A 26,703-nucleotide genomic window follows, 5' to 3' on the forward strand; every position below is an offset into this window, starting at 1 on the left:
CACAATGGAATGTTATTCAGATGTTTAAAAAATGACATCATGAAATCTGCAGGCAAATGGGTGGCATTAGAAAAAAAATCATCCCAAGTAAGGTAACCCCAACCCAGAAAGACAAACATGGTATGTATTCACATATAAATGTATATTAACTACAATTCACGCACCCAGAAAGGTTAGGTAAAGAGGAGGGCTCTGGAGGGGAAGTGTGGATCTCCCTGGGAAGGGGCAATAGAATAGACTTGCAGGTAAATTGGAGACAGGTGGGTATGGGAACAGGGGCAGTGAGTATGAGGTATGGGGGGCAGGATGGAGGGAAGAGGGCAGGGAGAAACAACTGCACTTGAGAGGTGGTATGGAAACTTAGTGCAGTGGAAACTTCCTGAGTTCTATGCGGGTGATCCTAGTGACGACTTCAAGTAATGGAGAATATAGCCTGAACTGGTCCTTTATAGCCAGGCAAGGCTTCCAGTGGTGGAATTTTGGTTGAATTTTTGGAAGTCTCATGGACATCCCTAAACAACCCAGGCTAACGCTAGGACATCAGGTTGCTCTCTGATATTTCACAGTGGGCCCCATTGCCAAAGGCAATATACACACAGTTCATTGAATGTAGAAAGGTCGAGCTGGTGCCTGTTTGGAGTCTTCACACCTATGTCTAGTCTCTTTGGCAGGAGATGGTACTCTGCAGACTATGGAAAGTAAAACCTGGACACCAACCCAAGCACAAAACCTTCTACTTACAATTTGTCCTGCCTGCAAGATGTGCTGGGGCAATAGCGGCACAGAACTTCCAGAGTGGCCAACTAATGTTTGGTTTAACTTGAGGACCATAACAAGCGGGGAGCCCATGGCCCTGGATGGCCAAAAAAAAAGTAGACTGGATAGCACAGAAATCTAGGGTAGAACCAAACAAGACTGGCAAAAAAAAAAAAAAAAATCAATGAAGCGATTCCTAATGATATTCTGCTATCCTTATAGATCACTGCCTTGTCCAGTCAAATGGAAGTGGGTACAGTATGGAGAGAGAGATAAAGAGAGAGAGAGAGGGAGAGGGAGAGGGAGAGGGAGAGGGAGAGGGAGAGAGAGAGAGAGAGAGAGAGAGAGAGAGAGAGAGAGAGAGAGAGAGAGAGAGAGACGGGGGCGAGAATCTAAAGTTGGAGGTCTTTCAGGTTACTCCCCTTGGAGATTAGGGAATTCCTCCGAAGAAGGAGAGGAAAGACTGTAGCAGTAAGAGGAGTCAAGAACACCGGGGGAACATGGTCCACTAAAACAATGAAACAGGGCTCACAAGTGCTCAGAGACTGAGTGGCAAGCACAGAGCCTACATGGGTCTGTAAGAAGTCCTCTACAGTATGCCATACTGTTAGCTTGGTGTTTTGTGGAACTAGCAAAGGGAGCAGGTATATCTCTGACTCTTTTGCCTGCTCTTGAGACTCTTTCCCTCCTATTGGGTTATCTTGTCCAGCCTTGATATGAGGGCTTTCACCTTGTCTTATTGTGTCTTTTTTTGTCCTTTTTCTTTTTGCTGTAATCTCTTGGTGGGGGCCTGCTCTTTTTTAAAAGAGAAATGGGAGGGGGAGTGGATCTAGAGAAGAGAGAATTGGGAAGGGGGGAACTAGGTGGAATGGAGGGAGTGGGAACTGTTTTTGAAATGTATTGAATGACAGAAGAATTTATTTTCTCTTTAAAAATTAAATTAAATTGAATTTAAAAAGAAAAGAAAAACCAACCATGTAGTATACAGATTTCAAACAAATTAAACTCAAAATGGGCTGTATCTGGAAATTTGAAAGGAGAGGAACCATCATTACCTGGACACTGGTCAGAGTTGTGTACTGGTAAGCTTTGACCACCAAGTAATTAGCTTCCAAGTCTACAAGTCCCAGGATCATGTACTTCCACCATCTTCGTCGTAAAATTGCCAAGAGGTTTTCTTCTCCTGTGTTACAAAGTTAAGAAAAAAACAAATTAAGTGCTTGACATATAACACATTACATATTTAGAATTCTAACATATTGTTGTACTGGGTACCTACATATGCATTTTTTTTACCAGAAACTTATGCAATATTTTAGTGGCTTAATCTATCAAAGACTCACATGCTTTACTTAGGACATTGTCTTCATGGTCACTTTTGGGTCTCCAAGTTAGTTTCTACACCAGGGTGAGACTGAGTAAGTCATTGCTTACCATGGAATATATATAATATACATACACACACACACACACACACACACACACACACACACACACATTATAATATATAATATATTATATGTATAATATAATATATATATTATAACATTGCACACACACACACAAAAAACCTCAGACCATCCTAAATTTTAATACTATACTAAAACAGATACAGACCAAAAGAAAAGTAGCCCATTAGAAGCAGCTTTGTGTGTGGCAGTAAGTCTGTAGTAAGACTCCAAGATGGCATCCAGAAGATTCTTTTGCTTGAATAACCATGTCTAATCTAGAGATGTGTGAGTGACGTGCAGGGAGAAAATTTTAGGATGGAAAAGCCCACCACCTGATCCTTGTCTCGGTGCTGCCAATAATTAATTTCATCACCTTGTCTTGCAGTGATAGCATTTGGACAGAATTTAGATATCTTCATTCTTAATTTTATATGTATTCCAAGCTGAAATAAATCTTACTTTTAAATGCAGCCCAATGGTAATTACATACAGCTCTTTGTGGCCAGATTGTGATGTCACAGACAATGTTGAATATACAGACACTGAGGGAGTAGAGATGGTGTAATATGATTTATTACTGCATAACAAATTATTCTAATAAATATATGTTTAAAACAAGAAATGATTATTGTGTTCTAGTTTCAAAAGGGACAAGAATCTGGGTGCAGCTTAACTGAATGTTTATGATTCAAGACTTCAGTAAGTTCCAGGCAAACTGCCAGTCAGGGCTTCGGTCTCCTCTGAAGGATTGATGGGGGGGGGGTCTTTTGGCTGTTGCAGGCCCTTAGTCCTTCACCTCAGGGGACCGGATATGGAATCAGCCAAAGAGAGAGAAGTGTGTCACAGTCACACTTCTGAAAGGAGTTGGAGATCTGAAGAACACTTTGACATGGAACATGGAAACGCAGTTTGAAGTTTGCCTTAATGATTTATGGTCTTGCTTTGATTCAGTATTTCTTCCTATGCTCCATTTCCTCCGTTTTGGAATGATAATGTGTATCCTGTGCCACTGTATGTTGGAAGTGTGTAATTTATTTTTTATTTTATAGGGGTTACAATTAAGAAATTGCTGCCAGGTGGTGGTGGCACATACCTGTAATCCCAGCACACGGGAGGCAGAGGCAGGAGGATCTCTGTGAGTTTCAGGCCAGCCTGGTCTACAGAGTGAGTTCCAGGACAGGCTTAAAAGCTATACCAAAAATCCCCCACCCCAAAAAAACCAAAACAAACAAACAAACAAAAAAACACAACAAAGCAACAACAACAAAATGAAATTGCCTTGGATCCCAGAAGAGACTTTGAAACAGTCTTTAGCTGCAAGACTATGGGGACTTTTGAAATTGAACTAAACGCATTTTGCATTATAACTATAAGCCTACAGGAGGCTAGAGGTGGAATGTGGTGGTTTTAATGGGACAGGCCCCCATAGGCTCCTGTATTTGCTGGCAGCTATGAGGGGAAGATTAGGAGGTGTGATTTTGTTGGGGGAGATGTATAACTAGGGATGAACTTTGAGATTTCAAAAGTGCATACCAGGCCTTGTATCCCTCTTTCTCTGTGCCTGTTGCACAGAGTGGATTAGGATGGATTAGGATGCAAAGCTTTCAGCTTCTGCTCCAGCACCATACTGACTGCATGCTGCCACACTCTTTGTCATGATAATAATGGACTAAATCTCTGTTATAGTTATTCTTGGCTGTCAGCTTGACTATGTCTGGAATTAACTAAAACCCAAATGGCTGGGCACACCTGTGAGGGATTTTTTTTTCTTAATTAAGTCATTTGAAATGGAAAGACCTACTTCTAGTCTAGATCTCTGAAGTCAAAAGGCAATCCTTTAATGCAGATCTTTTAAGGTAGAAAGATCCCCCTGAAGTTTTGACCAAACCTGCCTCAGCCACGCCTTCTTAGGGGCTGGCTACAAGAGTACCTGAGGGCTTGTGAGGGCGTGGTCAGAGTGAGTAGGGGGACTGCGTTTTCGGTTTCGGTTTCTCTTGGCTGCTTGCTGTACAGACTACCACCGGCTGGCTGGTTCGCTCTGTAAGTAAGGCTTTTCCCTATTAAATACCCTTATATTTCTACCTGACTCCGTATTGGTAATTTCTTACTATACGTAAGCTTGTTCTTTTTGCCTGCTTGCTCTCACCATCACTGCCAAATGCAATTCTAAAGTCTCAGGTTATCGTTACAGGCATTACAGCCTACTTCTTTGGAATTCCAGCATATGCTGAAGACACACTAAGACATCCAGTCTTGTGGACTGAAAAACTTATGGATTCTTGAACCTTCCATTCAAAGTCAGCCAGTGTTTGATTAGCTAGAACACAGACTATAAATCACTGTAATAAATCCAATTTCTATATATTTAGAGATCCATTATATGTTTTGTTACTCTAGAGAATCTTGATTAATAAACCCCCGTTGAGGCCCTACCCTGCCTGGGGAATGGTGGGTGGATGGGGTGGGGGGTAGGATGGGGGTAGGGAAGGAGGGATGGGGGTGAGGGGAGGAAGAGGGAGAAGGGACTTACATGTGAAACAAGCTTGTTCCTAACTAGAACTAATAAATAAATAAATAAAAAATAAATAAATAACCCCCCTGAAACTTTAAGCAAGTCTCCAATCAATACTTTCTTTTATAAGAGTTGCTTTTGCCATGATCTCTTTTCAAAGCATTAGAACCCTGAATAAGTACTGTTCCAACAAGACATTGGACACTCCAGTGTCCAAATGAAGCACCATCATACACTTCTCATAGGAATGCTGAACTCTTCTGCTCACTGGGATGGGACTCTCTATGATATGCCCTGTTAATAACTGTGTTCCAGCCACATACAGGACATATCTTTTCTTATCTCTATTACACATTAGGTTATTCAAAATTTGAAAAATTGGCATTATCTTGTTCTTTATTTCCAGGATCCAAAAGTCCAGGACAAATAGTCAATAAATTATATATGAATAAATTTTACTAGTCATCTCAGAAAGTTTAAGTAACAGTGAAATTGAGATAGTTAAAATACATCTACTACAAACTTTCTTGCTTCTGCCACTGAAGTAGTTTTCTAGTAAAAATTATGACATTGACAAAACTAATTTGTTGAGCATTTGACACATAATACAATGGATAGAAGCCATAAAATTGTTAATGATGTATTTAACCTCAAAGCAGCAATTCTAAAGACACAGGTCATTGTCCCTGCTATTTTACATGATGAACAATTGCCAAATTCAGGGCCTACAAACCACATCTCAACACACAATACTGTAAAACTAGGTTATAGTGATGTTACTTGTCCCACTAACCAATAACATATCCAAAGTTATTTATTATATGGTCTCAGGTGAAGGATGGGGTTGCCTTCCTGGTCTGCAGATAAGAACTTTGAGGAATCACCCACCATGTAAATGCTTCCATGGAGTTTTGTTTATGACTCTGCAAGCACTCAACTCTTGATTAGTAGAATTATCCAGGATGGAGGAAGACTGCTATATTTTCTAAGGAGCATCTGACTCACTGCTGTACAATTGATGATGAAAACTTTAAAATAATGGCAATATATTCTTGTACTCCCTGTGCTGAAGGCCCTTCTAGATCTCATGAAATAGATTCAGAAGCCATGGGAATAGAATACCCTTATAACTGATGAATAAGAATGCTTTGAAATCACCTCTAGATTTTATTTCTATTAACTGTAAAGGGTAATAAAACCTATGAGCAATGAATAGAATCTTTGGAATTGCAGTTTGGTATTTAAATATATTCTGTTTATTAATGTTTTACTGTCTCTATGACTATACAAATAAAATGTTGGATAAGAATGAATTAATGTACTCTCCATTTGGTTTAACAATTTCTAATGTTTGAGGACATTTGTTTCAGATCATTTTTGAGGATGTATTGAAGATGTATTTGAGATGAAATTGAAGTCCACCCTCTGCCCCTGCCAGATTTTATTTCAGAGCAGTGATTGTGTGAGACTTTCTTGAAAATTGCCAAGATTCGGAATATTTTAAGAAGGTTCCCCATACCAAACTTTAAAACTAGAGTCAGATGAGAGGGTAGTCTTATAAAATTACCGTTTTCCTATTGTTTGATTAGCTTAAATTTAGGAAGTTAGCATAACAGGAGATAGTGTTGGGACTGTGTTTGTATGCCTTTTTAGCAGGTTGTCTTCCAATCCAACAAAATACTATATACTCTTAGGCAAAAATCTTGAATGTGTATTAGATGCATTGTAATATAACAAGGTTCTAGGAGCCTCAGACTTGGATTAAAAGTAACCACACACACACACAGACACACACACACAAGCACATGACCGCATACACCTCCTTGTAACACAATGAAAATGTTTTTTTTTTCTCTTCAGAAGAAATGTCAAAATTCTGTGGTTTACCCATCACTCTGCTGTCATTGTGAAGATACCACTTCGAATCAGGAATACTGTTCACTAGCTAACATCTGTAATGGTAGGTTTGCTGGGGACAAGTGAATGGTAGATGCTTGGATTTGAAATTATCCAGAGCAATCATAATGGAACTCTGTATTAATATAAATCTCTCAATTTTCCTGGTGTGAACCTGTTGAGAGGAAAATGTATTTGTCCTTTTTAATGACAAGACTATTTCTCTTTTCTTCATCCCATTTTGTGAAAAGTACCTCCATTTGCCTTCTGGAACTATCCTGTAATTGGCTCTGATGCCTTGTGACATTAGGCAGATGAGTCTGTCAGTTTTGTGAATTTTGTTTTGAACAAAGAGCTATGTCTCAGCTAATGACACACGATGTAAGGGGAAGAGGCTAAAGTGGGCTTGCCTCTGGATGTCTGCCACTCACTGGGTACATTCCAAATACAACATGACAGAAGGTGCCAGCCTGAACTCTTGAGGGCTGACCTTGAGCTCTGACATGAGAGCAGCTGTCATGGTGGACACATAGGTTAGCCCCAACATGGGAAATTAACAGGATGGCATGTCGGTGGGCCAGATGCCTCATAGAGTAGGAAGCTGGCTGGCTAGCTTTCACTACCCAGTCTCCTATCTCCCATCTCAGAGACCTAGCAGATACCCACCAAGGCTATTTCTGTTAACTGTCATTTGTTTCCTACTGAATACAACTGTCATGCCCTCTGCCAGCAGCACCATGCATTCTTTCTCTTATTTGCCAGACACTTTAAAGTCTAGGTTAAAAGCACGGAGTCAGAGACTTCTGTGAAAACACTAGTGCCACTTACCAGGCAGTGTCACCTTGAAAAATGGTGCTCATTTATAAAATGATGCAAACACCACTTACTTGAAAATGTTTTCATAAGGATTAAGTGGGAAAATGCATATAAAGTATCTAACTTCAAGTAAATACTGGGTAGGTGATGATTGTGTTATTAACAGTGCTGTGACAAAGATATTTTCAGAGCAGAAAATTGAATTTAGAAGAAGTTACATAGTTTTTCCAAGATCTGTTCTGATTTTTTATTATGAAGTATTTAATACTCTAAGAATGATATTTTTGCCTACTTGGAAACTTTAATGGAACAAGTCAGAAATGCTTCATATTATTTTTTCCTGAAATCAAGTTTATTTTTTAAAAAGAAAAGCTATCTTTTGAACAATGTGATAATAGAGTATACTACTCCTGCCTCATGTGTGTGTGTGTGTTACGTAATAACACATGAAAATATTGAAGAATGTATTTATCATCTTGAAATACAATTTTCACTAAAAGAAACAATGGCCTTTGAGGAAATTACTGAATGCAGATATGGGTGAGGAAATGTAATTCACAAGCTGAGTCTAGAATATCTTGTCACACAGAGGAGAAAAGGGGCACTCCAAGACTAGAGAGTGTTATAGAGAAAATTCAGTGGCCCACTTGAAGAAACTTTCAGATGGAAATAACCAGGTTGGAAAAATGCATGAAATTTTATAAACCTAAGAGTTTTTGATGAATTAAAAAACCACCAGGAACCACCACAACCTCTACCTAAGCGATACAGAAAACACCGACAAAAATAAGACCTGGTTGTTATTGGAAGATGCTGGTTAAACCAAGTCAGGATTCTCAAAATTAGCAGGCAAGGTAAAAGAATCAAGTCCTCTTCTTCCCATGATTCTGTGTAAGCTCCACCACCGAATAACTAACAGCAGACAAGAGATTGGCTTTATGATAATACTCTACCTAATAAATGAATACACAGTAGGATAAGTAGAATGTCATAGTTGGCACCTCTTTTGTGCATAGGTAGAGATAACCCTTGACACTAGTAGTCTAGAGAAAGAAACAACCAGACATTGTGTCTCTTGTTTCTTGACAAGAACAAAGCACTGCCTACACCCTGCTATATACATCTTTAAGTTTGCACAAGTCTATGTACTCAGGTACCACCTCAGGAGACAGGGGTTAGAGGAACACTTTAAAGTACACAAAGAAGCTTCAACCAGTAAAATCCAAATTATAAGATATGTCATAACCTTTCTACTTGATGATTGCTCTTTCAATGACAGTAACAGAAAGCTTGTCAGAAATGCAGAATCCCATCCCCACCCAAACTGATTGATTGAAATATGTGTCTTTGCTCAAACCACCAAGGAGACCTGCGTGTATTACTGTTTGAAAGGAATTGGTCATATCGGGAAAAGTTTTTCATTTCATTAAAATAAAAGAGAAATCTATAGGTTGAAAGAACATAAGGAAAACATCAACCAACAAGGTCATTGTTTGCATGTATATATATGTATATATGTATATATAAATTTATATATATATATATATATATTTGTGAGACAACAGAAAATTTAAACATTCACAGGCTATTTGGAAACTGTTGATTTTTTAATGTAATCATGACATTATTGTACTGTTGTTCTTATGTTATTATCCTTTAGAAGTACACACTGAAATAGTTACAGATAAAATGCATGCAGCCTGAAACTGTACTCACAGACACCTGAGTGGTGAGAGTAAGATTAGCTTGCCCATCAGTTGAATTTGTTGCAGCTGAAATATTGCTGCTGGTGTTGTAAATAACATTCTGTCTCCTTTTCTACTATTATAAATTTTCATAGTAAGAAAGTTACAGAAGAAAGAAAAAAGAGAATGCCATTACAAAGAGAAGCTTTTGCCAACATGAATATCAACAGTGCCTTTGTCTTTATTTTTGTAGACCTCACTCATCCTTATTGTGTCCTTGAATGATGAGTGGTATTACACATTTTTAATAGCTAGAAAATGAAGGCCTTTGAATTGCATTCTTTCCATGCCCTTGTTTTAGTCTTGGAGGTCAGGAGGGATATTTGACAACTCCTCTGGCACAGTCCTTAACAAGGTCTTAATAGTTAAGAACCTATTGTTCATTCCCTGCCTTGGTTTTTTGTGGCGATATCTTGCTCTTGTGCTGATGGGAAGTAGTGGCTTGTCCTTAATGCATGTTTTACAGGAAGTGTCTTTCTATGTATGGACCACAAAAGTCCTTTTAGGGAATTCTTTGTGCAGTGCAGTTTCTGGAGTAGCTACGGGAGATTCACCAAACTGCTGGAGTATTGCCCTGTCAGCAGTTAGCTCTGCTATCTTGAGGCAAGATGCTAGAAAGATAGAAACAACTGAACAAAGTGGTATATCTAGTTTGGTGATAAGATATTCATGGTTCAAAAAGCAACTGTCATTAATGAAAGAGATCATCACAGGAAAGAATACAATGAGGTTACAAGCCTTAATCATACACACAGGCATTTAATCATAATGAAATATCTTGGAAGTGAGAACAAAAAAGTAAAACAGTTTAAACTTCTCTACAATATTAGTGATTCTATTGTCTATAAAATTACATAAACATTTGTATATTTTGTGATTATGTCATATTTTTGTCATTTTCTCCCCAGCTTTGTCTAGTCTGCTCCTTAAATTTGGGTGCCTTTAAAAGTGCCAATTTCTGTGCTCCATTGCAGACAGGTCTGGGCTGGGAATCAAGAATCTGTAGCATTTTTGAAAGCCTCTTAGAGATTCTGATGCTACTTGTATTTGATTACATTTCAGCAGTCTGATTTTCAACTAATAAATAATCTGGACATGATTCTCTCTCAGACATTTTTCCTGGAGTTTGCTAATTGTTGGCTGGTAATTCAAAGCTACCAACAAGGTAACTTTTTGTATAGGAATTTCCTTAGTGTTAGGTTTCATGTTAACCCCATAATGGCCCCCTCTATCAACTTATCTGTTCCTTGCTCTCCCTCTCTGTGTTTCCCCCAACTCCACCATAAGGGATTTTTAATCCTAAAATAAAAAAATAACAAATAAAATCACTTGCAATGCATACTAATTGTCATTTTTAAAAACATGAGGTCCTTTTTTCAGATACTTATCCATTGATAAGATAGAAATTGAAAGGTAAGTCTCTCTTGAGGTTAACTGTCCCTTATTGTAGACAGAATAAGCCCTGCAGCAGTTTAGACCCAAATAAACATACAGAGGCTTATATTAATTATAAACTGTTTGGCCTATGGCTCAGGCTCCTTATTGGCTAGCTCTCTTTTAATTATTAACCCATTTCTATTAATCTGTGTATCTCCACATAGTTTTGGCTTACCAATAACGCCTGAGCTTCTTGCTTTCTCAGCAGCTACATGTTGTCTCCCTCAAGACACTCTCTGTGTTCCTTTTCCCAGAATCCCCCTAGTTTGGTAACCCTGCCTATACTTCTTGCCTGGCTACATTCTGCCTGTCCATTGGCTAGAACATCTTTATTTATAACCAATAAGACAAATATATATTCACAGCATATAGAAGGACATCCCCTATCACTTCAAACTTAACAGATGGCTTGTAAATTAACAATATCCAAGGACTGTTAACAACCCACCTCACAGTTCCTAGATTTGGGCTTAATATGGACAATCACTGGTATGAGATGACCTTTTGGGAAGCAAAAGAGACTTAAATGTGTCCTCAGTTGTCACCAGTTATTCAGCTATTCTTAAAACGATGTTACATTGGTCCATTATTTCTTTGGACATAGAAAAAGGTTGGGAGCTTATATGTGAGCAAAAGGAAACCCTTTAGATTCCTAGTTAGTAGTCAAGACACGAGGAAAGGGAGACTCACAGGCTAAAATTGGGATTCTTAATACGCAACTGGGAGACAGTTCACATTATTCTCCACGGTATTTCCACTGACCTTTTGTGGTCTCTTCATTTCTTATATCTTCCGTCTAATCCAAAGACCCAGCTTGAAGTATATACACATACACCCACATTTACCAAATCCGGGCTATTTTTAGATATGACTTCAATGAAAAGAGTAGGTTGGATTTTTTGTTTGTTTGTTTGTTTGTTTGTAAAGATTATGGCTGGACACAGGGAGGGTGCTGGAAGATTGTAGGTATTTATCTAGCTGAGAAATGAGATCTAGCTTTGATGTTGCTAACTCCGTATTAATGAACCTGACCTGATAGACTGAGTAGCATCATGACTTTCAGAGGACTTCATCCCACTCATCTGGTGCACCAGGCTTTCAAACACTTCTGATGGTCTCTTCATGCTTCTTTTTTTATTTTCTGCTGGGAAATGGTGACTTATCCATGGTCTGGTATAACTGGGTCTAAATCCCCCAAAGTACCTTCTACTTCAGAATGAAGATTGGGCCATCTGTCTAGTCTGTGGCTTTGCCATCTGTACCATACCATCTGCCCTTGAATCTCTAACTTAAGCAGAGAAAAATTAGACTTCCCTTTTGATGTATCTGTGATGCCTCGGTATCAAGTATCAAGTATGTGGCTGGCATTGGCAAGTAAACTGATAGATAAATAATGTATCAAGAAAGTTACGTTTCCAAGAGAGGAAATTACTGGACTGACCCTGTAGCATTCCATTAGACTTTAAATTAAGGCTCATGAGGATGCCACTGCTGTAATTTTAAACCTGAGGTCAAAGCAGAAAGAAGCACAAGGGCAGTGTCAGTAAGGAGTGCTTCAAGGGTTGAGTGTAGATGAGGCAAAGATATTTTTCAAGATTATTGTTTTCTCTATAGTAAAATATGCATAGCATAAAAGTTATCATTTGTGAATTACACATACACTTCAGTGACATTAAGTACATTGGCACTATTGTTCAACCATCACCACAAATGAGCTCCAGGACTTTTCATCATTTTATTCTAAAACCTAGTACCTACCGAACAACAGCCCATCCTACGGTCTTCAGCCACAGAGTATCAACAGAAGCAGACTCATTCAATCTGACTGCTCTAGGTTTCTAACCTGAGCAGACAGATACATTACCTGTCCTGTACCTTACTCATTTGATTTTTTTATGCATTCTGTGTTCATTATGCTGTTCATGATGTACCAGAATTTCATTCATTTTTAAAGCTGGTATTGCAATGTATATATGTGCTGCATTTTGGTTACATATTCATCCACCGGTAGACACTTGGGTTGTTTCCACCTTTGGGTATTATGAATAATGCTGTTTGAAAGCCTGTTTTGGCCTTCTCAGAAGATATACGTAAGAATAGAAATTGAGGTGATAGAGAGTAGAGAAATGGTGTGACCATTGAGAGTGCCTGCTAGCTTTCCAGAGGCACTTGCTTTCCAATGCCACATTTGGCATTTTATAATTTTCTATAACTTCAACACTAGGGATCCTTTACATACATCACACACACACACACACACACACACACACACACACACACACACACACACACCAACAAATCTCTACAAAGAACATAAACTGAGGTAATGAACTTCTATAGTCATGTGAAACATTGAGCTAATGGGAAATCTTTTCCCAGTTGTCTAGGCTGCTCTTTGGCCTCTCATTGGCTCTTTCAAATGGCTGAAACACTAGATAGTACATGAAAAGTCTTCTGAATCACTCTGGAATCTAACTCAAAGCCACTATGTGTGAAACAGATTAGGTATGGGAGTAGATCTTACACAGTCTTACATTCATACTTTATGAGAGACCAGGAGATCTGCTATTAGCCGGATAGACTGAAGTATACCACATGTGTGAGTGTAAACTGTAGCACATAACTATAAGTGGAGCTGCTTTGCATTCAGAATTTTTGGAATCTTCAATTAAAATGGTAAGAAATATAATTTACCTGAAATAAATATCTTCCCGACAGTTAGCACATGCCATCAATTTTTATGATGTGAGCTTCCTTCTAAATAAATTATCATGGAAGCTTCTGACAACTCAGCTCAGGCATTTATTTCCTGACTAGCCTTGCTCTTTTGACATAGACTAATTTAAAAGTTCCCTGTTAATTTTCCATAAACACCAGTAGGAAACAAAGTGCTCATATTCCTATGGAAAAAGAGCTCTGGTATGAAATACATTTTAACATCTGCCATCACCTGTCAAATGAATTTCACTTTTAAATGACAACAAAATTCCTTTGCTGGGTGAATGATAGCTCACTTCCTTGCTTCACAGTCAGAATAAGCTGTATTCATTGGTGAAGGAAATGAAATGCTGCCTCTGCCCATGGTGGCTGCTAAATATATCCTAAATATATTTCAGGTATCAGCACCTGAAACCTTGCAGTCATCAGATAGAAACCGGGAAACTAGAAACATGCCTACAAGGGTAAACAGACAACTCTGCACTAACAGAAGTATTAACTGTATCACACAGCTGTTTATGCTAGCCAACACAACTCAAGATGACTCAACTCTCTTAGCTGTAATGTCTCCATTTCAGCTATTTCCCGTTATGGGAGAAGCTTATTAGCAGGCTCCCTACTGTGACAGGAATTCACACTAAAGCACTCATGACTTCTACCTTCATGGCTCACCATTGTCTTGTGCCTGTTGCCTAGCAACAAGACCATCTTATCTTTATGGGCAAATGGCTTTTTATGTATACCTTAAACCACTTCTTGGTCCTTGTTTTATTTTTGAAAACTTTCAGAAATTCTCTTTCTCACGTTCCCTTATATTTTTTCTCTCTTTTGAGATACAAGAAGGAAATGCATGTGCCTTTCTGATCCTTTGTGCTTCATCTATCTACCTCAATGCCTCACAGTCTGTCCAAACAAAGAAAACCTCGGAGAGCAGAACATGTCTGAACAGCAAACAGCACTGTGGTTGGCAGTTCCTTCCTGGGACTTAGGGACATGTACCAGAGAGTCAACTTTACTTATATTAAGGGTACTCATTACTAGACCAGGAGGCAGGCAGCCTAGGATTTTTTCCCTCCTCCTGATATCAGGGAGAAGGTTCTTAGAGAAAAGGCTCAAACCATGTATTTTTGATGAAAGATACAGAGCAATACCTGATATTTATCATGCTTTTCAAGAGATCAGAAATTGAGGGGAAGGGGTAAAAAGGAGATGGGGGAGCAGATGGAGAGGAGGGAGGGGAAACTGTGGTTGGTTTGCAAAATTAATTAATTAATTAATTAAAAAAGATATCAGAAATTGAAGAATAACGCTTACTTATAAAATGGGCGAAGTATGTGTTCGATTCTCTGTCCTTCAGCTCCCCTCTTTGTTTTAGTCATTCCCACACCTCCCCGGTTGTCTACCCTTTTTGTCTTCTTGTAATTGCTTTGCTCTGTTGGACCTGGTTTCCTCAGAGAAGAGTCCATAAGGAGGAGAGTGTTGCTAAGAGTAGTCGAAGGCCCCATGTAAACTGAGAGAATAAACTCAGTACAGTAAGTTCTAGACTGTCCTCTGCAGGAGGGGCTGGAAAAGCTCTGGCCTTGCCTCCACTTTCACCTTCAGAGTTAATAGGCTGGGTCCACTGCAGATTCAAACCCTGCTGATGTCCCAGGAGATGTAAGCACATGCAGTGCATCCAAGAGTCAGCCCAGAGCCTCGGTTACTCCACACACATCAAAGAAGTTTCTATGGAAGATGCAGATCTTTCTGAGAAATCCCTTAGCAATAGTCTTGCAATTCTGCTCATTTGATCTCAACTCCACATTATTTCCCTTCCTTCCACTGACAATCCTGGCTTTTCTCTACAAAGAAAGCAGACTTTATTTTCAATTCTGTTCTTTCTTCTAAGACTTCCCTACTTTGTTTCTAGTGAGAACAGAGATATGGTCCTTCAGCAGTTCAGCAGTCAGAGGCAGCATGCAGCCAGCTCTATCACTTTCCATTCCTGCTGTAGCCGTCAGCAATCTTGTGCATGTTCCCTAATATATCAGCGAGTAGTTTCCAGGGGCATTTGAAATGGAGACATCCCAAGTAATGGTGAATTTCTAGCTCATGCTAAGCAGAATTGCCCACCTCACCTCTGAGTGATTATAAATGTACTCAGCTTAAAGTTTCTGTGAGTACTGAACCTACTGTGTGCCAGTAACAATACATACTGCGTGAAACATTTGCTTTGTCCTATACATTACTTTATGTAATGGCCACATCAACCTCCACCAAAACAAAAGACAAGGAGATTAAAAAAAAAAAGCATCATAATTTTACGTGTTCAGGAAGAGCCCTACAATGAATCATTTATAAAATGACTAATTTCCTCTTAAATTGGCAATTACACTCTGATTTAACCTTTTGTAAATGGTGATTTTTCCTGTTATGTTTTCATACGATGAAGTCCACCTACATGTAATTTCATAGCAAGTACAATCGTAAGCTATTAATTTTTCCACAATGAGACATGCTCAAACTCACAAATCCTTTCCCCCATTGGGAACTTCCAAATTCTAAATTTACGATATCTTGGAGAGTAAAACCATCATGTCATATCATTTCTGTTCCTTCCTACGGTACCAAATACAGTATCATACACAGAATAGCAAGTGATGCATTCACTGAAGAATGAATGGGAACAGCAAGCATCTTGCAGCATAGATTGTAGTAAACTCGACAAGAACACTTTGATTTTGAAAAAGTGAAAAATCCAGGGATAACTGGCTGTGTCAATGCTTCCACAATGGAGAACTGGTCATTTAAAGGTTTTCAAAGTCACTTTAAAGAGAAAAGTAAAAATCTAAAACTTCTATGTCAAGTTCAAGTCTTCACTTTCCTTGACTTCCAATGTTTTCTTCCACTTTTATAAGCAATGAGAAGGAATTTGTGAATTGGCTCTCAAGCTGTTTTTGTCTTATACATATTTATACATATGAGTGTGTATATGTATGCATCTTCATATATAGTGTGTTTTTGTAAGGGTTTTATGAAGTTTATAGTGTTGGTACCATGCTGAAGATATACATCACTTTGTAATTTAAGTTTTTTTTCACTCACCATTGTTTTCCAGTTACCATGTGATATGCAAATAAATTTGGCTCATTTAAAAACATATGCAGCACCGCATGATACATTTTAGTTATCTATTCTTTCCATCCCCAAATCCACATGTTATTTCAATTCTTCTATCATAAACAATACTACAATAAATATGTCTTGTAGCATGTCTGAAACTTGCCAGTATACAAACTTATTGGCTTATGGAGTATTTGCACTTTTCATATTCCTAGCTAAAACCAAATAACTCCCTAAAGTGACTGTACAAATTTACAATTTACCAGAAGTAGAGAAATTCCCTTCTTTCCATTCTTGCAAACACAAACTAAACACATTATGTAGAAGGTAGCCTATTATCCATTTCATGTTTGATGACTAAAGGAATTGGTTCCAACAATCCTTAAACAAATGCTAATACAGTGCTAATAATTAGAATATGCTGTCACTGTTGATTCTTCTTCTTTGGTATTAATATTGGATTGGATTCTAATTAAGAGCTACAGAAAAGACTTCAACAGAACAGGAATGGATTGTTTTGCATTGCAGAGTTTAAAACAGTGGCCAGACACATCCCAACTTGCTTTAACTTGTTCTAGCAGATTTATAATAAGTGTGATAGAATATTCTGCCTTTGTGTCATCTTTTTCCAATACTTTTGGTTTTAACTTTTTATACTTAGCTATGTATTGCTTTCTAGTAAGAATGGTGTTCAAATATTTGGAGGTTTCCCAAAATTAATTGGTATCTATGATTCTGAGAAAATTAGATATACTGTTGTCCTAAATGATTTGGATCAGGGTCACCAAGAGAATGTGCTAACTCATGATGATTTCAACATAAAGCTTTTCACAATTGATACCAATGTCTTTTTTGATTGTAATTTTGAAAGAAAACTTCTAGAGGATGAAAAGGTGGAGTTGAAAAAATTCAAAAAGCCTGAACACCTATGTAACAAAAACAGGTCATCATTAGCCTTGTATGGTAGTTCACAACTGTAACTCAGCACTCAAGAGTCAGAGGCCAAGGGATGGAGAGTTCAAGTTCCATCTGGACTACATAGTGAGACCCTCACTTTGAAAAACAGGGCAAAGGCTTGGAGTTAGCTTAGTGGGTAAGGGTACTTCAAGGTTGATGACCTAAGTTTGATTTCCAGAACGTATATGGTGGATGGAGAGAACCAGATCCTGTGAGTTGATCTCTGAATTTTACTTGGCATCTCTCTCTCTCTCTCTCTCTCTCTCTCTCTCTCTCTCTCTCCTCTCTCTCTCTCTCTCTCTCTCTCTCTCTCACACACACACACACATACATAATCTAGAAAAATTTTAAAAAGCAAGGCTAGAGATGTAGCTCAGGGGTGTTCTTGGGTCCCATCACCAGCACTGCAAAGTAGTCTTTTTAAGACAGTGTTCTAGGACACATCAAAGCCTGTTGGTTTTGAAGTTTTCATTATTCTGTTCAGATTCAAGACTCAGGAAGGAAGAAACATTGACCTAGTCTGAAACACTTTCTAGGTTAGGGCGCTTTGAGTAAACTTACACCAAGAGGTACACACAGGAGGAGAGTACATTGTCCTGAGAAAAAAGAAGGGGAAATATAGCTCAACTACAGGTGAATAGATGTTGAGTGGACAAAAATACTATGTGGGTAGAGTCACTGATATCTAATGTCTACTGTCTGCCAGGAATGACCAATTCAAGGATGGTTTCTGTGTCCCAATGGACTGCCACAATGATATCAAAACCTAATTTGGATGACTTCTAATGTCCTCCAGAAAAGCCAGCTGCCTCTTTAAGTACCCAAGACAATAATTTATAAACAAGTTGACTGATTTCTTCCTATTTTAAAATTTTACATGAGTGCTTGCCTGAATATGTGTCTATATACCAAATGGATGCAGTGCCCACAGGGTCCAGAAGAGAGTAAGTAGAGCACCTGGAACTGGAGTTACATGGTGTTGTTAGATACCATGTTGGTGCTGGGAATTGAACCAATGTCCTCTAAGAGCAACCATTGCTCTTAACTGCCAAGCCATTTCTCCAGCCCTGTGAACTGATTTCTTTCAACATGAACTCAATTATCCCTTGTTCTACAGAAGCTCTTTTTTTCTAACACACTCCCAGTTTCAACTATAGAAAGTCTCTGCCCTCAGAACCACGTTTGTCTTGTTTCTACTTCCTTACCAATTTTGATCCTGCTCCTTTTATCTTTCATCCCTAACCACACACATCTAGACCCTATTATATAAAATCTAGTTAAGTTTTTCACTTATACCCACCTACAGTCCTGTGTTAGTCTTCTAGATGATGGCCCTATATCTTATTCTAAACCACTGGGTTCCACTCTATATACTTGAGCTAAATTACTTGTTTTGAAAACACTGTCTTAAAAGAGAGGAGGATGAGTCTATTATCACCTGTCTTTTAGTTTCTCAACACCCATGCATATTTATAAATCTTCTTATTCCATTTACAAAAACTTCACAGAGAAATAAAACTTATTCTCCCTTAACAAAGGAGAAACAATGAAATGTCTGGTTTTGGCTAAAGTTTCCCTAAGACTCAGTGCTGAAATGGCTATCGGTAGTGTTAAAGTTTAATATATATTTAGGTCTAAGTAAAAAACAAAATCCCTAAGGAGTGAGCAATTGTTTCATTCAGCCTGAGAATGCACAGCTCCAGCCTGTGAGTAATAGGTCTATACATCCTAATCATACTGAAGAAGTCAATGGAGGGGACAAAGGCAAGGAGACCTGAACAAAAACTCCCATTTGAGGAAGTAGATACTGTCTGGAACTGGGAATGAAACGCTGTGAGTAGAGCAATCTTGTTTGCTGCATTTTGTTGCAGGTAGCTACTCTTGTGTCTTGTCTTGTTTCCTACTCCTTTTGAGCAGCATTTTGATACAATTGTGCTCTTTGGTCACATGCGGGTGGACAACTGGGAAGAATTCCTCTGGTCTAAGCTTCTTGAGAATCCCATCTCCTGGAACTGGATTGGCAGATTGATAGATCATCAAATTGTCAAGAACCAAAGCAACAGGAACACACTTGATCTCTATGGGCAGGATACTGCTGGAAGAATGGAGGCCCTCTAACTGTCTCTGTTTTGTGCCTTGCATCATAACACACATCAAAGCTCAGTGTCCTGGGAGGAAACATTCCACCTTCTTCCTTTTGAAGCTGAAGCCATTCTGGACAGTGGAATGGCTTTCCTGAGAGCCATACAGCCTATAGTAAGAGATGGAGTAGATTACTGACAAAATGTGGGTTTCTGTTGGAATTAAGGAGTGTAGATACTTGTTAAATAGAAATAGCAGTGTGCCCTTAAAGATTTTACTCTATACAGTTCTATTTTTATAAACTGTAGATGCTGGTGTATTAGAATTATTATGAAAAATTAGTTAATACTCTTAGATGGGGGATTCCATTATTTAGGGAATATATCAACTAAGTTCTCAAATCCCTTTTTAGTCAGGTGTACAAAGTTTTGCTAAGGTCGAATAGGGAATTTATAATGGTGATTCCCTATTAATATCACTCAGACACCTTGCACTACAGAAAAAAATCAGCAACATGTAGTCTGCTTATGGCATATGTTCATGGCACAAACTCTTCCTGAAGAATATGCCCAGATGTTTTTGATTGTTCTTCAATTGATCACATATCTTTTAAGAATTGATGTTCCATAATAGCTTATGTCTGTCACCTTCTTCTTTTGCTATCACATTAACAGCAAAAATCATTAAGTGCCTAGTGTGTTGAATATTCATAATTTACAGTAGGTATTTTAAAGTTATTTGATGAATTGATGAGAATATTATGAGTATTTTGAAAATGATTTAAGCTTAGATATTATGCACAAATATTTTATAGTCTTAGAAGAAAGATATGAGATATGGATATATACTGTATTACAAGGCAGAAAGTAAGAAAGGCAAAAACATAACAGAAAATCAGAAAAGGGTTTAGTTCTTACAAGGGTGATGTATTTATTTCCTTGGGATGCATAATCATTCTTCATTCTTTCCTTTAAATCTCATTCTGTTTTGTTGGTTTATTTTGTTTTTATTAAAGAAAATTACAATTAGGTTTGGACACTTGTAACCACAATGTGCCAGTTGATTCATACATCATACAAGACCTTCCATAAATTAGGTAGTAAAAACAAACAAACAAACGCCAAACAAACAAACCTTAAAATATGTCTTTAAAAGATTTAGAAACTAGCAGACAAGTGTACTGCCATGTTCCCTGTGCAGAACATCTGATCTTGGATTGGAGGAAATAGACATGATGCGAGGTGTGGCAGTGTACACGTATAATTCCAGTACGTGGGAGGCAGAGGCAGTAAGCTAAAGAATTAAAGGTGAATCTAGGCTGTATAGTATGACACAGAAAAGAAAATGAGTGATATGAAGCATTTGAATATATCAATTATATCACTCATTCCATGTAGTTAAAGAAGTTAAATGACCTTCCTTTGGGTTTACAGAATATAGCACAGAATATCTGATGACTTTCCTAATACTTCCTCTTGGTCTATGATTCTATGTATCAACCAATACAAAACACTCAAGATCCTATGAAGTCGAATGTATGTTTGCTACAAGAAAACATGGAAACAAAACAGGAAGGTCAAGGCCAGGTGATGTTTTGGCCAGAGAAACAAAAGGAGATTAGAGCTGGTGACAGAGACCCTACTCCCCATATAGCCTTCCTATACATTGTCTTAGAGAACCTCTTTCTTTCTTATAAAGTCCCTCATGCCCCCAAATTCCCTCAATAGTACTTTAAGGTTGACAGCCCCTCTTTTCAAGATGACAATCCTTGAATAAACCTGAATCCTTTGTACCAACCCTCACCCCCTAATATTGGCTTTTCAGTGCTTAGCAGCCACAGACATTATTCCAGTAATAGTTAGCTCTAAATTTAATTATAAGGAGTGATAATCACCCAGAGAGGCAATAGACTAAACTGCCAACTTTTCCTATCCCATCAAGCTCCTCCAGGCAGAGGAGCTCCTGCAAATGGGCATGCATTTGCATAATTAAGCTCCCTTTGTTGTTTTCACTGTAGCTAAGCATCTTGGGGCACCACTGTCACTGTCCCTGCAGACCACTAAGGTGAATTGTAATGACTTTCACACTGTCACTGTCCCTGTAGATCACTAAGGTAATATGTGATGATTTTCCTTTGAAACAGCTACAGTGTAGATTAAACATTTGGAAAAGGTAGAATCAGAAATGTGTTCTGTTTCTTCTGGTCATGTAGATTACTTGGAAGGTGTAAGAGAAAGGAGTCTTGGAAAGTAAGCATTCAATATTAAGATACTAAGTATTTGTGGAAAAATGGACAGGAATTTGCTAGATTCCCACTGCCCTTCCGACACACAGACTCCTTAGAGAGACTACTTAAAGTGATTGTGCTACTCTGATGGATAGGGGCCAGCATTCTAAAGCTACTATCAAAACATCTAAAATATCATCATTTTAAAAAGTGGAAAAATAGATTTAGGCTCTAAGATTTGACAGGCTTAGTTTTCAAAATTCTAGACAATTACACATTGTCCAACTATAGAGGACAATTTCACTACATACTTTATATGTGTTTGCCTTTGGAGAAGGGGATTTATTGGTTTTGGTTTTGAGGTAGGGTTTTGCTAGAAAGTTTAGGCTGGTCTTGAACTGTGCACTGGCCTTCTGAATGCAGGAACCAGAGGCATGGACCACCACAGGCAGAAAAAGTTACTTTTAAAGGTATCTCGAGAAAGACAATGCAAAAAAGTGTGTAATGAAATATGAAGCATACAAAAAAGCAGATGTGAAAACTGTAAACACAGTATGACTTTAATTATGTAACATAAAAATAATAAAAACCTAAGAAGAGAAAGGTTTGAAATATGACATCAAAATATTACCAGAGGTGTTTGATGGTAGCACAAGGGGTAATTTTCTATTTAATTGCATGAATTTTCTAATTTCTTTCTAGTAAGTATGGATGGCTTTTATAATTAAATGACACTTTTGTTTATGTGTAAAAATCTGTGTGCTCCAAGCCAAAAAAATGGGGGGAGTACTTTAAAATAAATTTCCCTCACAGAAATTTGAGCTCATCACATTTTAAAAGATTTATAAAGAAACTGGAGTATGATTTAACTCATAACACTAAGCAAATATCTTGGTCAAAGGAAATTTCAAAGTTATTCCTCATGATTTTAGTAACATTGTTCACACTCCATGGTTGGTTCTCATTTCATTAGCAGGTATTACTGAATTAGAGAGATAAAAAATGATTTCCCAGGGTTACATATGACTGGAAAATAAAGAACTGGAGATTTCATCTCAGCAGAGGGCTCTGGCAGGGCATGGGGGGAGGGAGGCATGTAGCTACAGAAGTGGAAACCAGTTCCACATGAAAGGAAGGGAGGGAGCAGATCACCATATCAGAGGGTGGAGTATGTCACACACACACACACACACACACACACACACACACACACACCACACACCACACACATACCACACACACACACTACACACCACACACACACACACACACACACACACACATACACACACACAGAGAGAGAGAGAGAGAAGAGAGAGAGAGAGAGAGAGAGAGAGATTGAGAGAGAGAGAGAGAGAGAGCATTCTTCCCCTTCAGGGGTCACATGTGTTTCACCTCAGGAAGAGACATTACCCCAATTCTTAAAGGGAAGGGGTTGCTTTTTTTAATGTATTATATTATATTATATTATATTGTTTATTGATTTAAACCAATGGTGTATAATCAGCTGAGGCTGATCTTGAGTGTACAACCCTTCAGCTGCAGTATCCTGAGTTCTAGGACAAGAGGCATGAGCCTGGCTTTGTTATCTGTCTGTCTGTGTTCCTTTCTTTGCTTCTTTCTTTTCTGACAAAAGGTCTTATGCACCCCCAGATTCTCCTTAAACCCATTATATAGTTGAGAATGACTTTGAACTTCTGAACCTCTTGCCTTCACCTTCTGAGTGTTGGGATTACAAGTGTGTGCTACCATACCTGGTTTTTGATTGTTGGATCCAGGGCTTTATAAATGTAGGCAAGCACTCTACCAGCTGAGCATAAATGTGCACACATGTGAGTACACCTCTGTGTGTGTGTGTGCGCACACACATGCAGAGAACAATATGGAATGTCTTACTTTATCACCACCTTATTATTTTGAAACAGGGTCCCTCACTGGACCTGGAACTCACCAATTGGCTCGACGGCTGGCCAGCAACCCTTAAGAGTCTACTCTTTTTTCTCAGCTTCTCAGTGCTGAGATTATAGGCATGCACTGTTGTGCCCAGCTTTTTACATGAGTGCTAAGGATCCAAATTCAGGTTCTTACACTAGTACAGCAAGTGCCCCACCCACTGGGTATTATCCCAGTCATAAATTAAGCATCTAAATATTAACAGTATTGTTTCTAACAATGAGAAAATAGTTTAGTATTTATCATCACCAAGAGAAATGTCAGAGCCTTGAATATATAATATATATATATATATATATATATATATATATATATGTTCATTTTTAGTAGATAGTACACAACAGTTTTCCCAAAGGGTAGTACTAATCTATATTCTCACTAGTAGAGCAGCAATATCAGTGGGCTAGTTAGAGGCACACTACTTCGGAAATTTGAATTCTGATAATTCCTGTAACCACAGCAATTTGTTTTTCAGAACTAAAGCTACCTGTTCTCTGGCTTCTTGGTTTTCCTGCCCTGTTGACCTCAAGTAATAGTGCCACCAAAGACGATTATCCTCACTTAACATTCTTTAAGTGGCTACTCACTGATTACCCCAGCAACAGACAGCTATGAATGAGCCAGACAAGTAAAAGTTTCAATCTCCCTCCCACCCCTTTCCTCTGAGATATGTAAGAAGGAAGTCCTACTCAGTATGGGCCTGAGCTTTCCTCGGGGACCCTGCTGCACTGTTGTGTGTGCTATTGAGGACTCGTCTATAGATATGTTATACAAAAGAACAGTCTGTCTCCATGTCCCATTGAGCCCCAAACATGAAGCCTTTCACCTACATCCTCAACAATGTGATTCCCTCTTTTCCTTTCTCTCTTTCTCTCTCTCTCATTCTTTTTCTCCCCCCTCTCATTTTCTGTGTTTCCCCAGCTGGCTCCAACCTGGCAGTAATTCTCCCTCAGCTTCCAAAGAGCTGGTATTACAGGCTGGTATTACTACATCTGGCAACACTGTCATTTCATATGTGGAAGTATTATGAACGTATGTTCTTATGGATGGATATATGTGTGCAATTCATTTATTTTTGTGATACTGAGAACTGAACCTAGGGCCTTAAACACACTTGGCTCTTAAAGAAAATATTCTTTGTAAATGTTGAGACAGGACTTCACTAAGTTGTCCCTGATGGTCATGAAATTGCTTTGTAACCCAAGTAGAACTTGAACTTATGGTTCTTCCTACCTCAGTTTGGAGAGCAGTTGGGATTATGTTTCCATGCCTGGTTTATTGTTATTTTAACTTATGATTTTCTAGTGGACAATGAAACAGCTGTTTAGACACCTTTCATGAAAAGTCCATTCAAGAGGTCCGCCTACCTCTGCCTCCCAAGTCCTGGGATTAAAGGCATGAGGCACCACGCACTACCAGGCTTTTGCCCATTTTTTAAAGAGATAAAGTTTTTATTAGAAGTTACAAAGTCTTAGAAGACTCTTCAGTAATCAAAAGCCCATTTCTCCCTGGCTGTCTTGGAATGAGCTCTCAGTGATTCCTTCCTTCACCAGCTAATCCATCCCCACCAGACAACACCATTGCTAACTTCCATTCATCGTTCTTTAAGTACACTACAGGCAGTAGCTGTCTACTGATTGAAACTTGTTTCTAGTAGAATGTAATTTTTTCCATGTGGATACTGACTGGTTACACTATTTTCATGTCCATTTACAAATTTCTGCCAACATTCTATATCTACTCTAAATATGACAGACGTTGAGGTCTCTTTAGAACTGGTTATACTATATCATTGCTTCCTTCATTAATTAGTGAAATAGATAAAATCTTTGATATCTGCTCTTTAAAATTGCATGGGAGTCAGGATGGTAGCCTTTAGATTTCGTTATGTGATGCACATATTTCATAAATAACTTATGATAGCTATGTAACAAAAGGTTATGCAGCTTTAAAAGAGGATACAAAGGAAACTACATTAACAGAATAGCTTATAGAACTAAATACACAATATGACTTCACTATGTAGGGAGATGTAAATATAAACACACAGAGCATAGATTCCTGCCTTAATTAGGGTTACTGTTGCTGTGGTGAAACACCATGACTACAAAACAGTGTGGGGCAGAAAAGGTTTATTTCATCTACTCATCCAAGTAACAATCCATCATCCAGGGAAGTCAAGGAAGGAACCTGGGGGCAGCAGGTGATACAGAGGCCATGAAGTAGCTCAGCTGAGGACATGCTCTTGCTCAGCATGCTTTCTTATAGAACCCAGCACCACCAGCCACCAGTGTCCCCACCCACAATGGGATGGACTCGCCCACATCAGTCACTAATTAAGAAAATGCCCTACAGCCTGGCCTTATGGAGGTATTTTCTCAATTGAGGTTCCCTCCTCTGAGATGACAATAGCCTGTAGTTAGCATGTGTCAAACTGACCTAAAACTAGTCAGGACAGTCCCCAAAGGACCTTGGATGACCCACCTTCTCACCTCTTTGATAGTTCTCAGCTAAGGAAAAACTGTCTGGAACAGCTCAGGCCTGTGCTCTCCCTCCTAAAGCAAGGTATCCTATAATGCTGTAATGGCTAATCATGGTTATTCACTTGGCTACATCTGGAATCAAGTAAAATCCAAGCAGTTCGTCACTGATGTGAGGGTATTCTTATTCAGACTGTATGAAGTAGGGCCATACAGTCTGGGCCACACCTTCTGACAGGGAAGAAGGAAGCTTTCTTTGCTTTTGGCTTGCTTACCCTCACTCTCACTGACAAGTTCATCTTTCCTTTTGCTGCTGCCAGCATTAAATTCAGCTTCTTCAGGATTCCAACATTGACTGAAAACCAGCAGCTCTCCAGGAATCCTCGAGGACTCCAGCACTAGATTGGGACTGCAGAGACATCCAGCCTTGTGGACTGAACAACTGGATTCTCTGCATTTCTCTTGTGAGACAGTCATTGTTGGACTACCAGGACCACAATCAGTAAGATATTCTATTAAATCCTGTGTGTGTGTGTGTGTGTGTGTGTGTGTGTGTGTGTGTGTGTGTGTG

General features: G+C 38.6%; 1 protein-coding gene across 1 annotated transcript in view; it reads right to left on the reverse strand.

Moving 5' to 3' along the window:
* Positions 1–26,703, reverse strand: part of Slc35f1 (solute carrier family 35 member F1) — a 408,573-nt gene that overhangs the window by 81,764 nt on the left and 300,106 nt on the right. The window contains exon 3 of the mRNA XM_027402097.2: positions 1,812–1,939. Within this exon, the coding sequence (XP_027257898.2) occupies positions 1,812–1,939 (128 nt within the window). The remainder of the gene's footprint in view (positions 1–1,811; positions 1,940–26,703) is intronic.

The sequence above is a fragment of the Cricetulus griseus genome, chromosome 2 (assembly GCF_003668045.3).
Source record: "Cricetulus griseus strain 17A/GY chromosome 2, alternate assembly CriGri-PICRH-1.0, whole genome shotgun sequence".
Classification (NCBI taxonomy): Eukaryota; Metazoa; Chordata; class Mammalia; order Rodentia; family Cricetidae; genus Cricetulus; species Cricetulus griseus.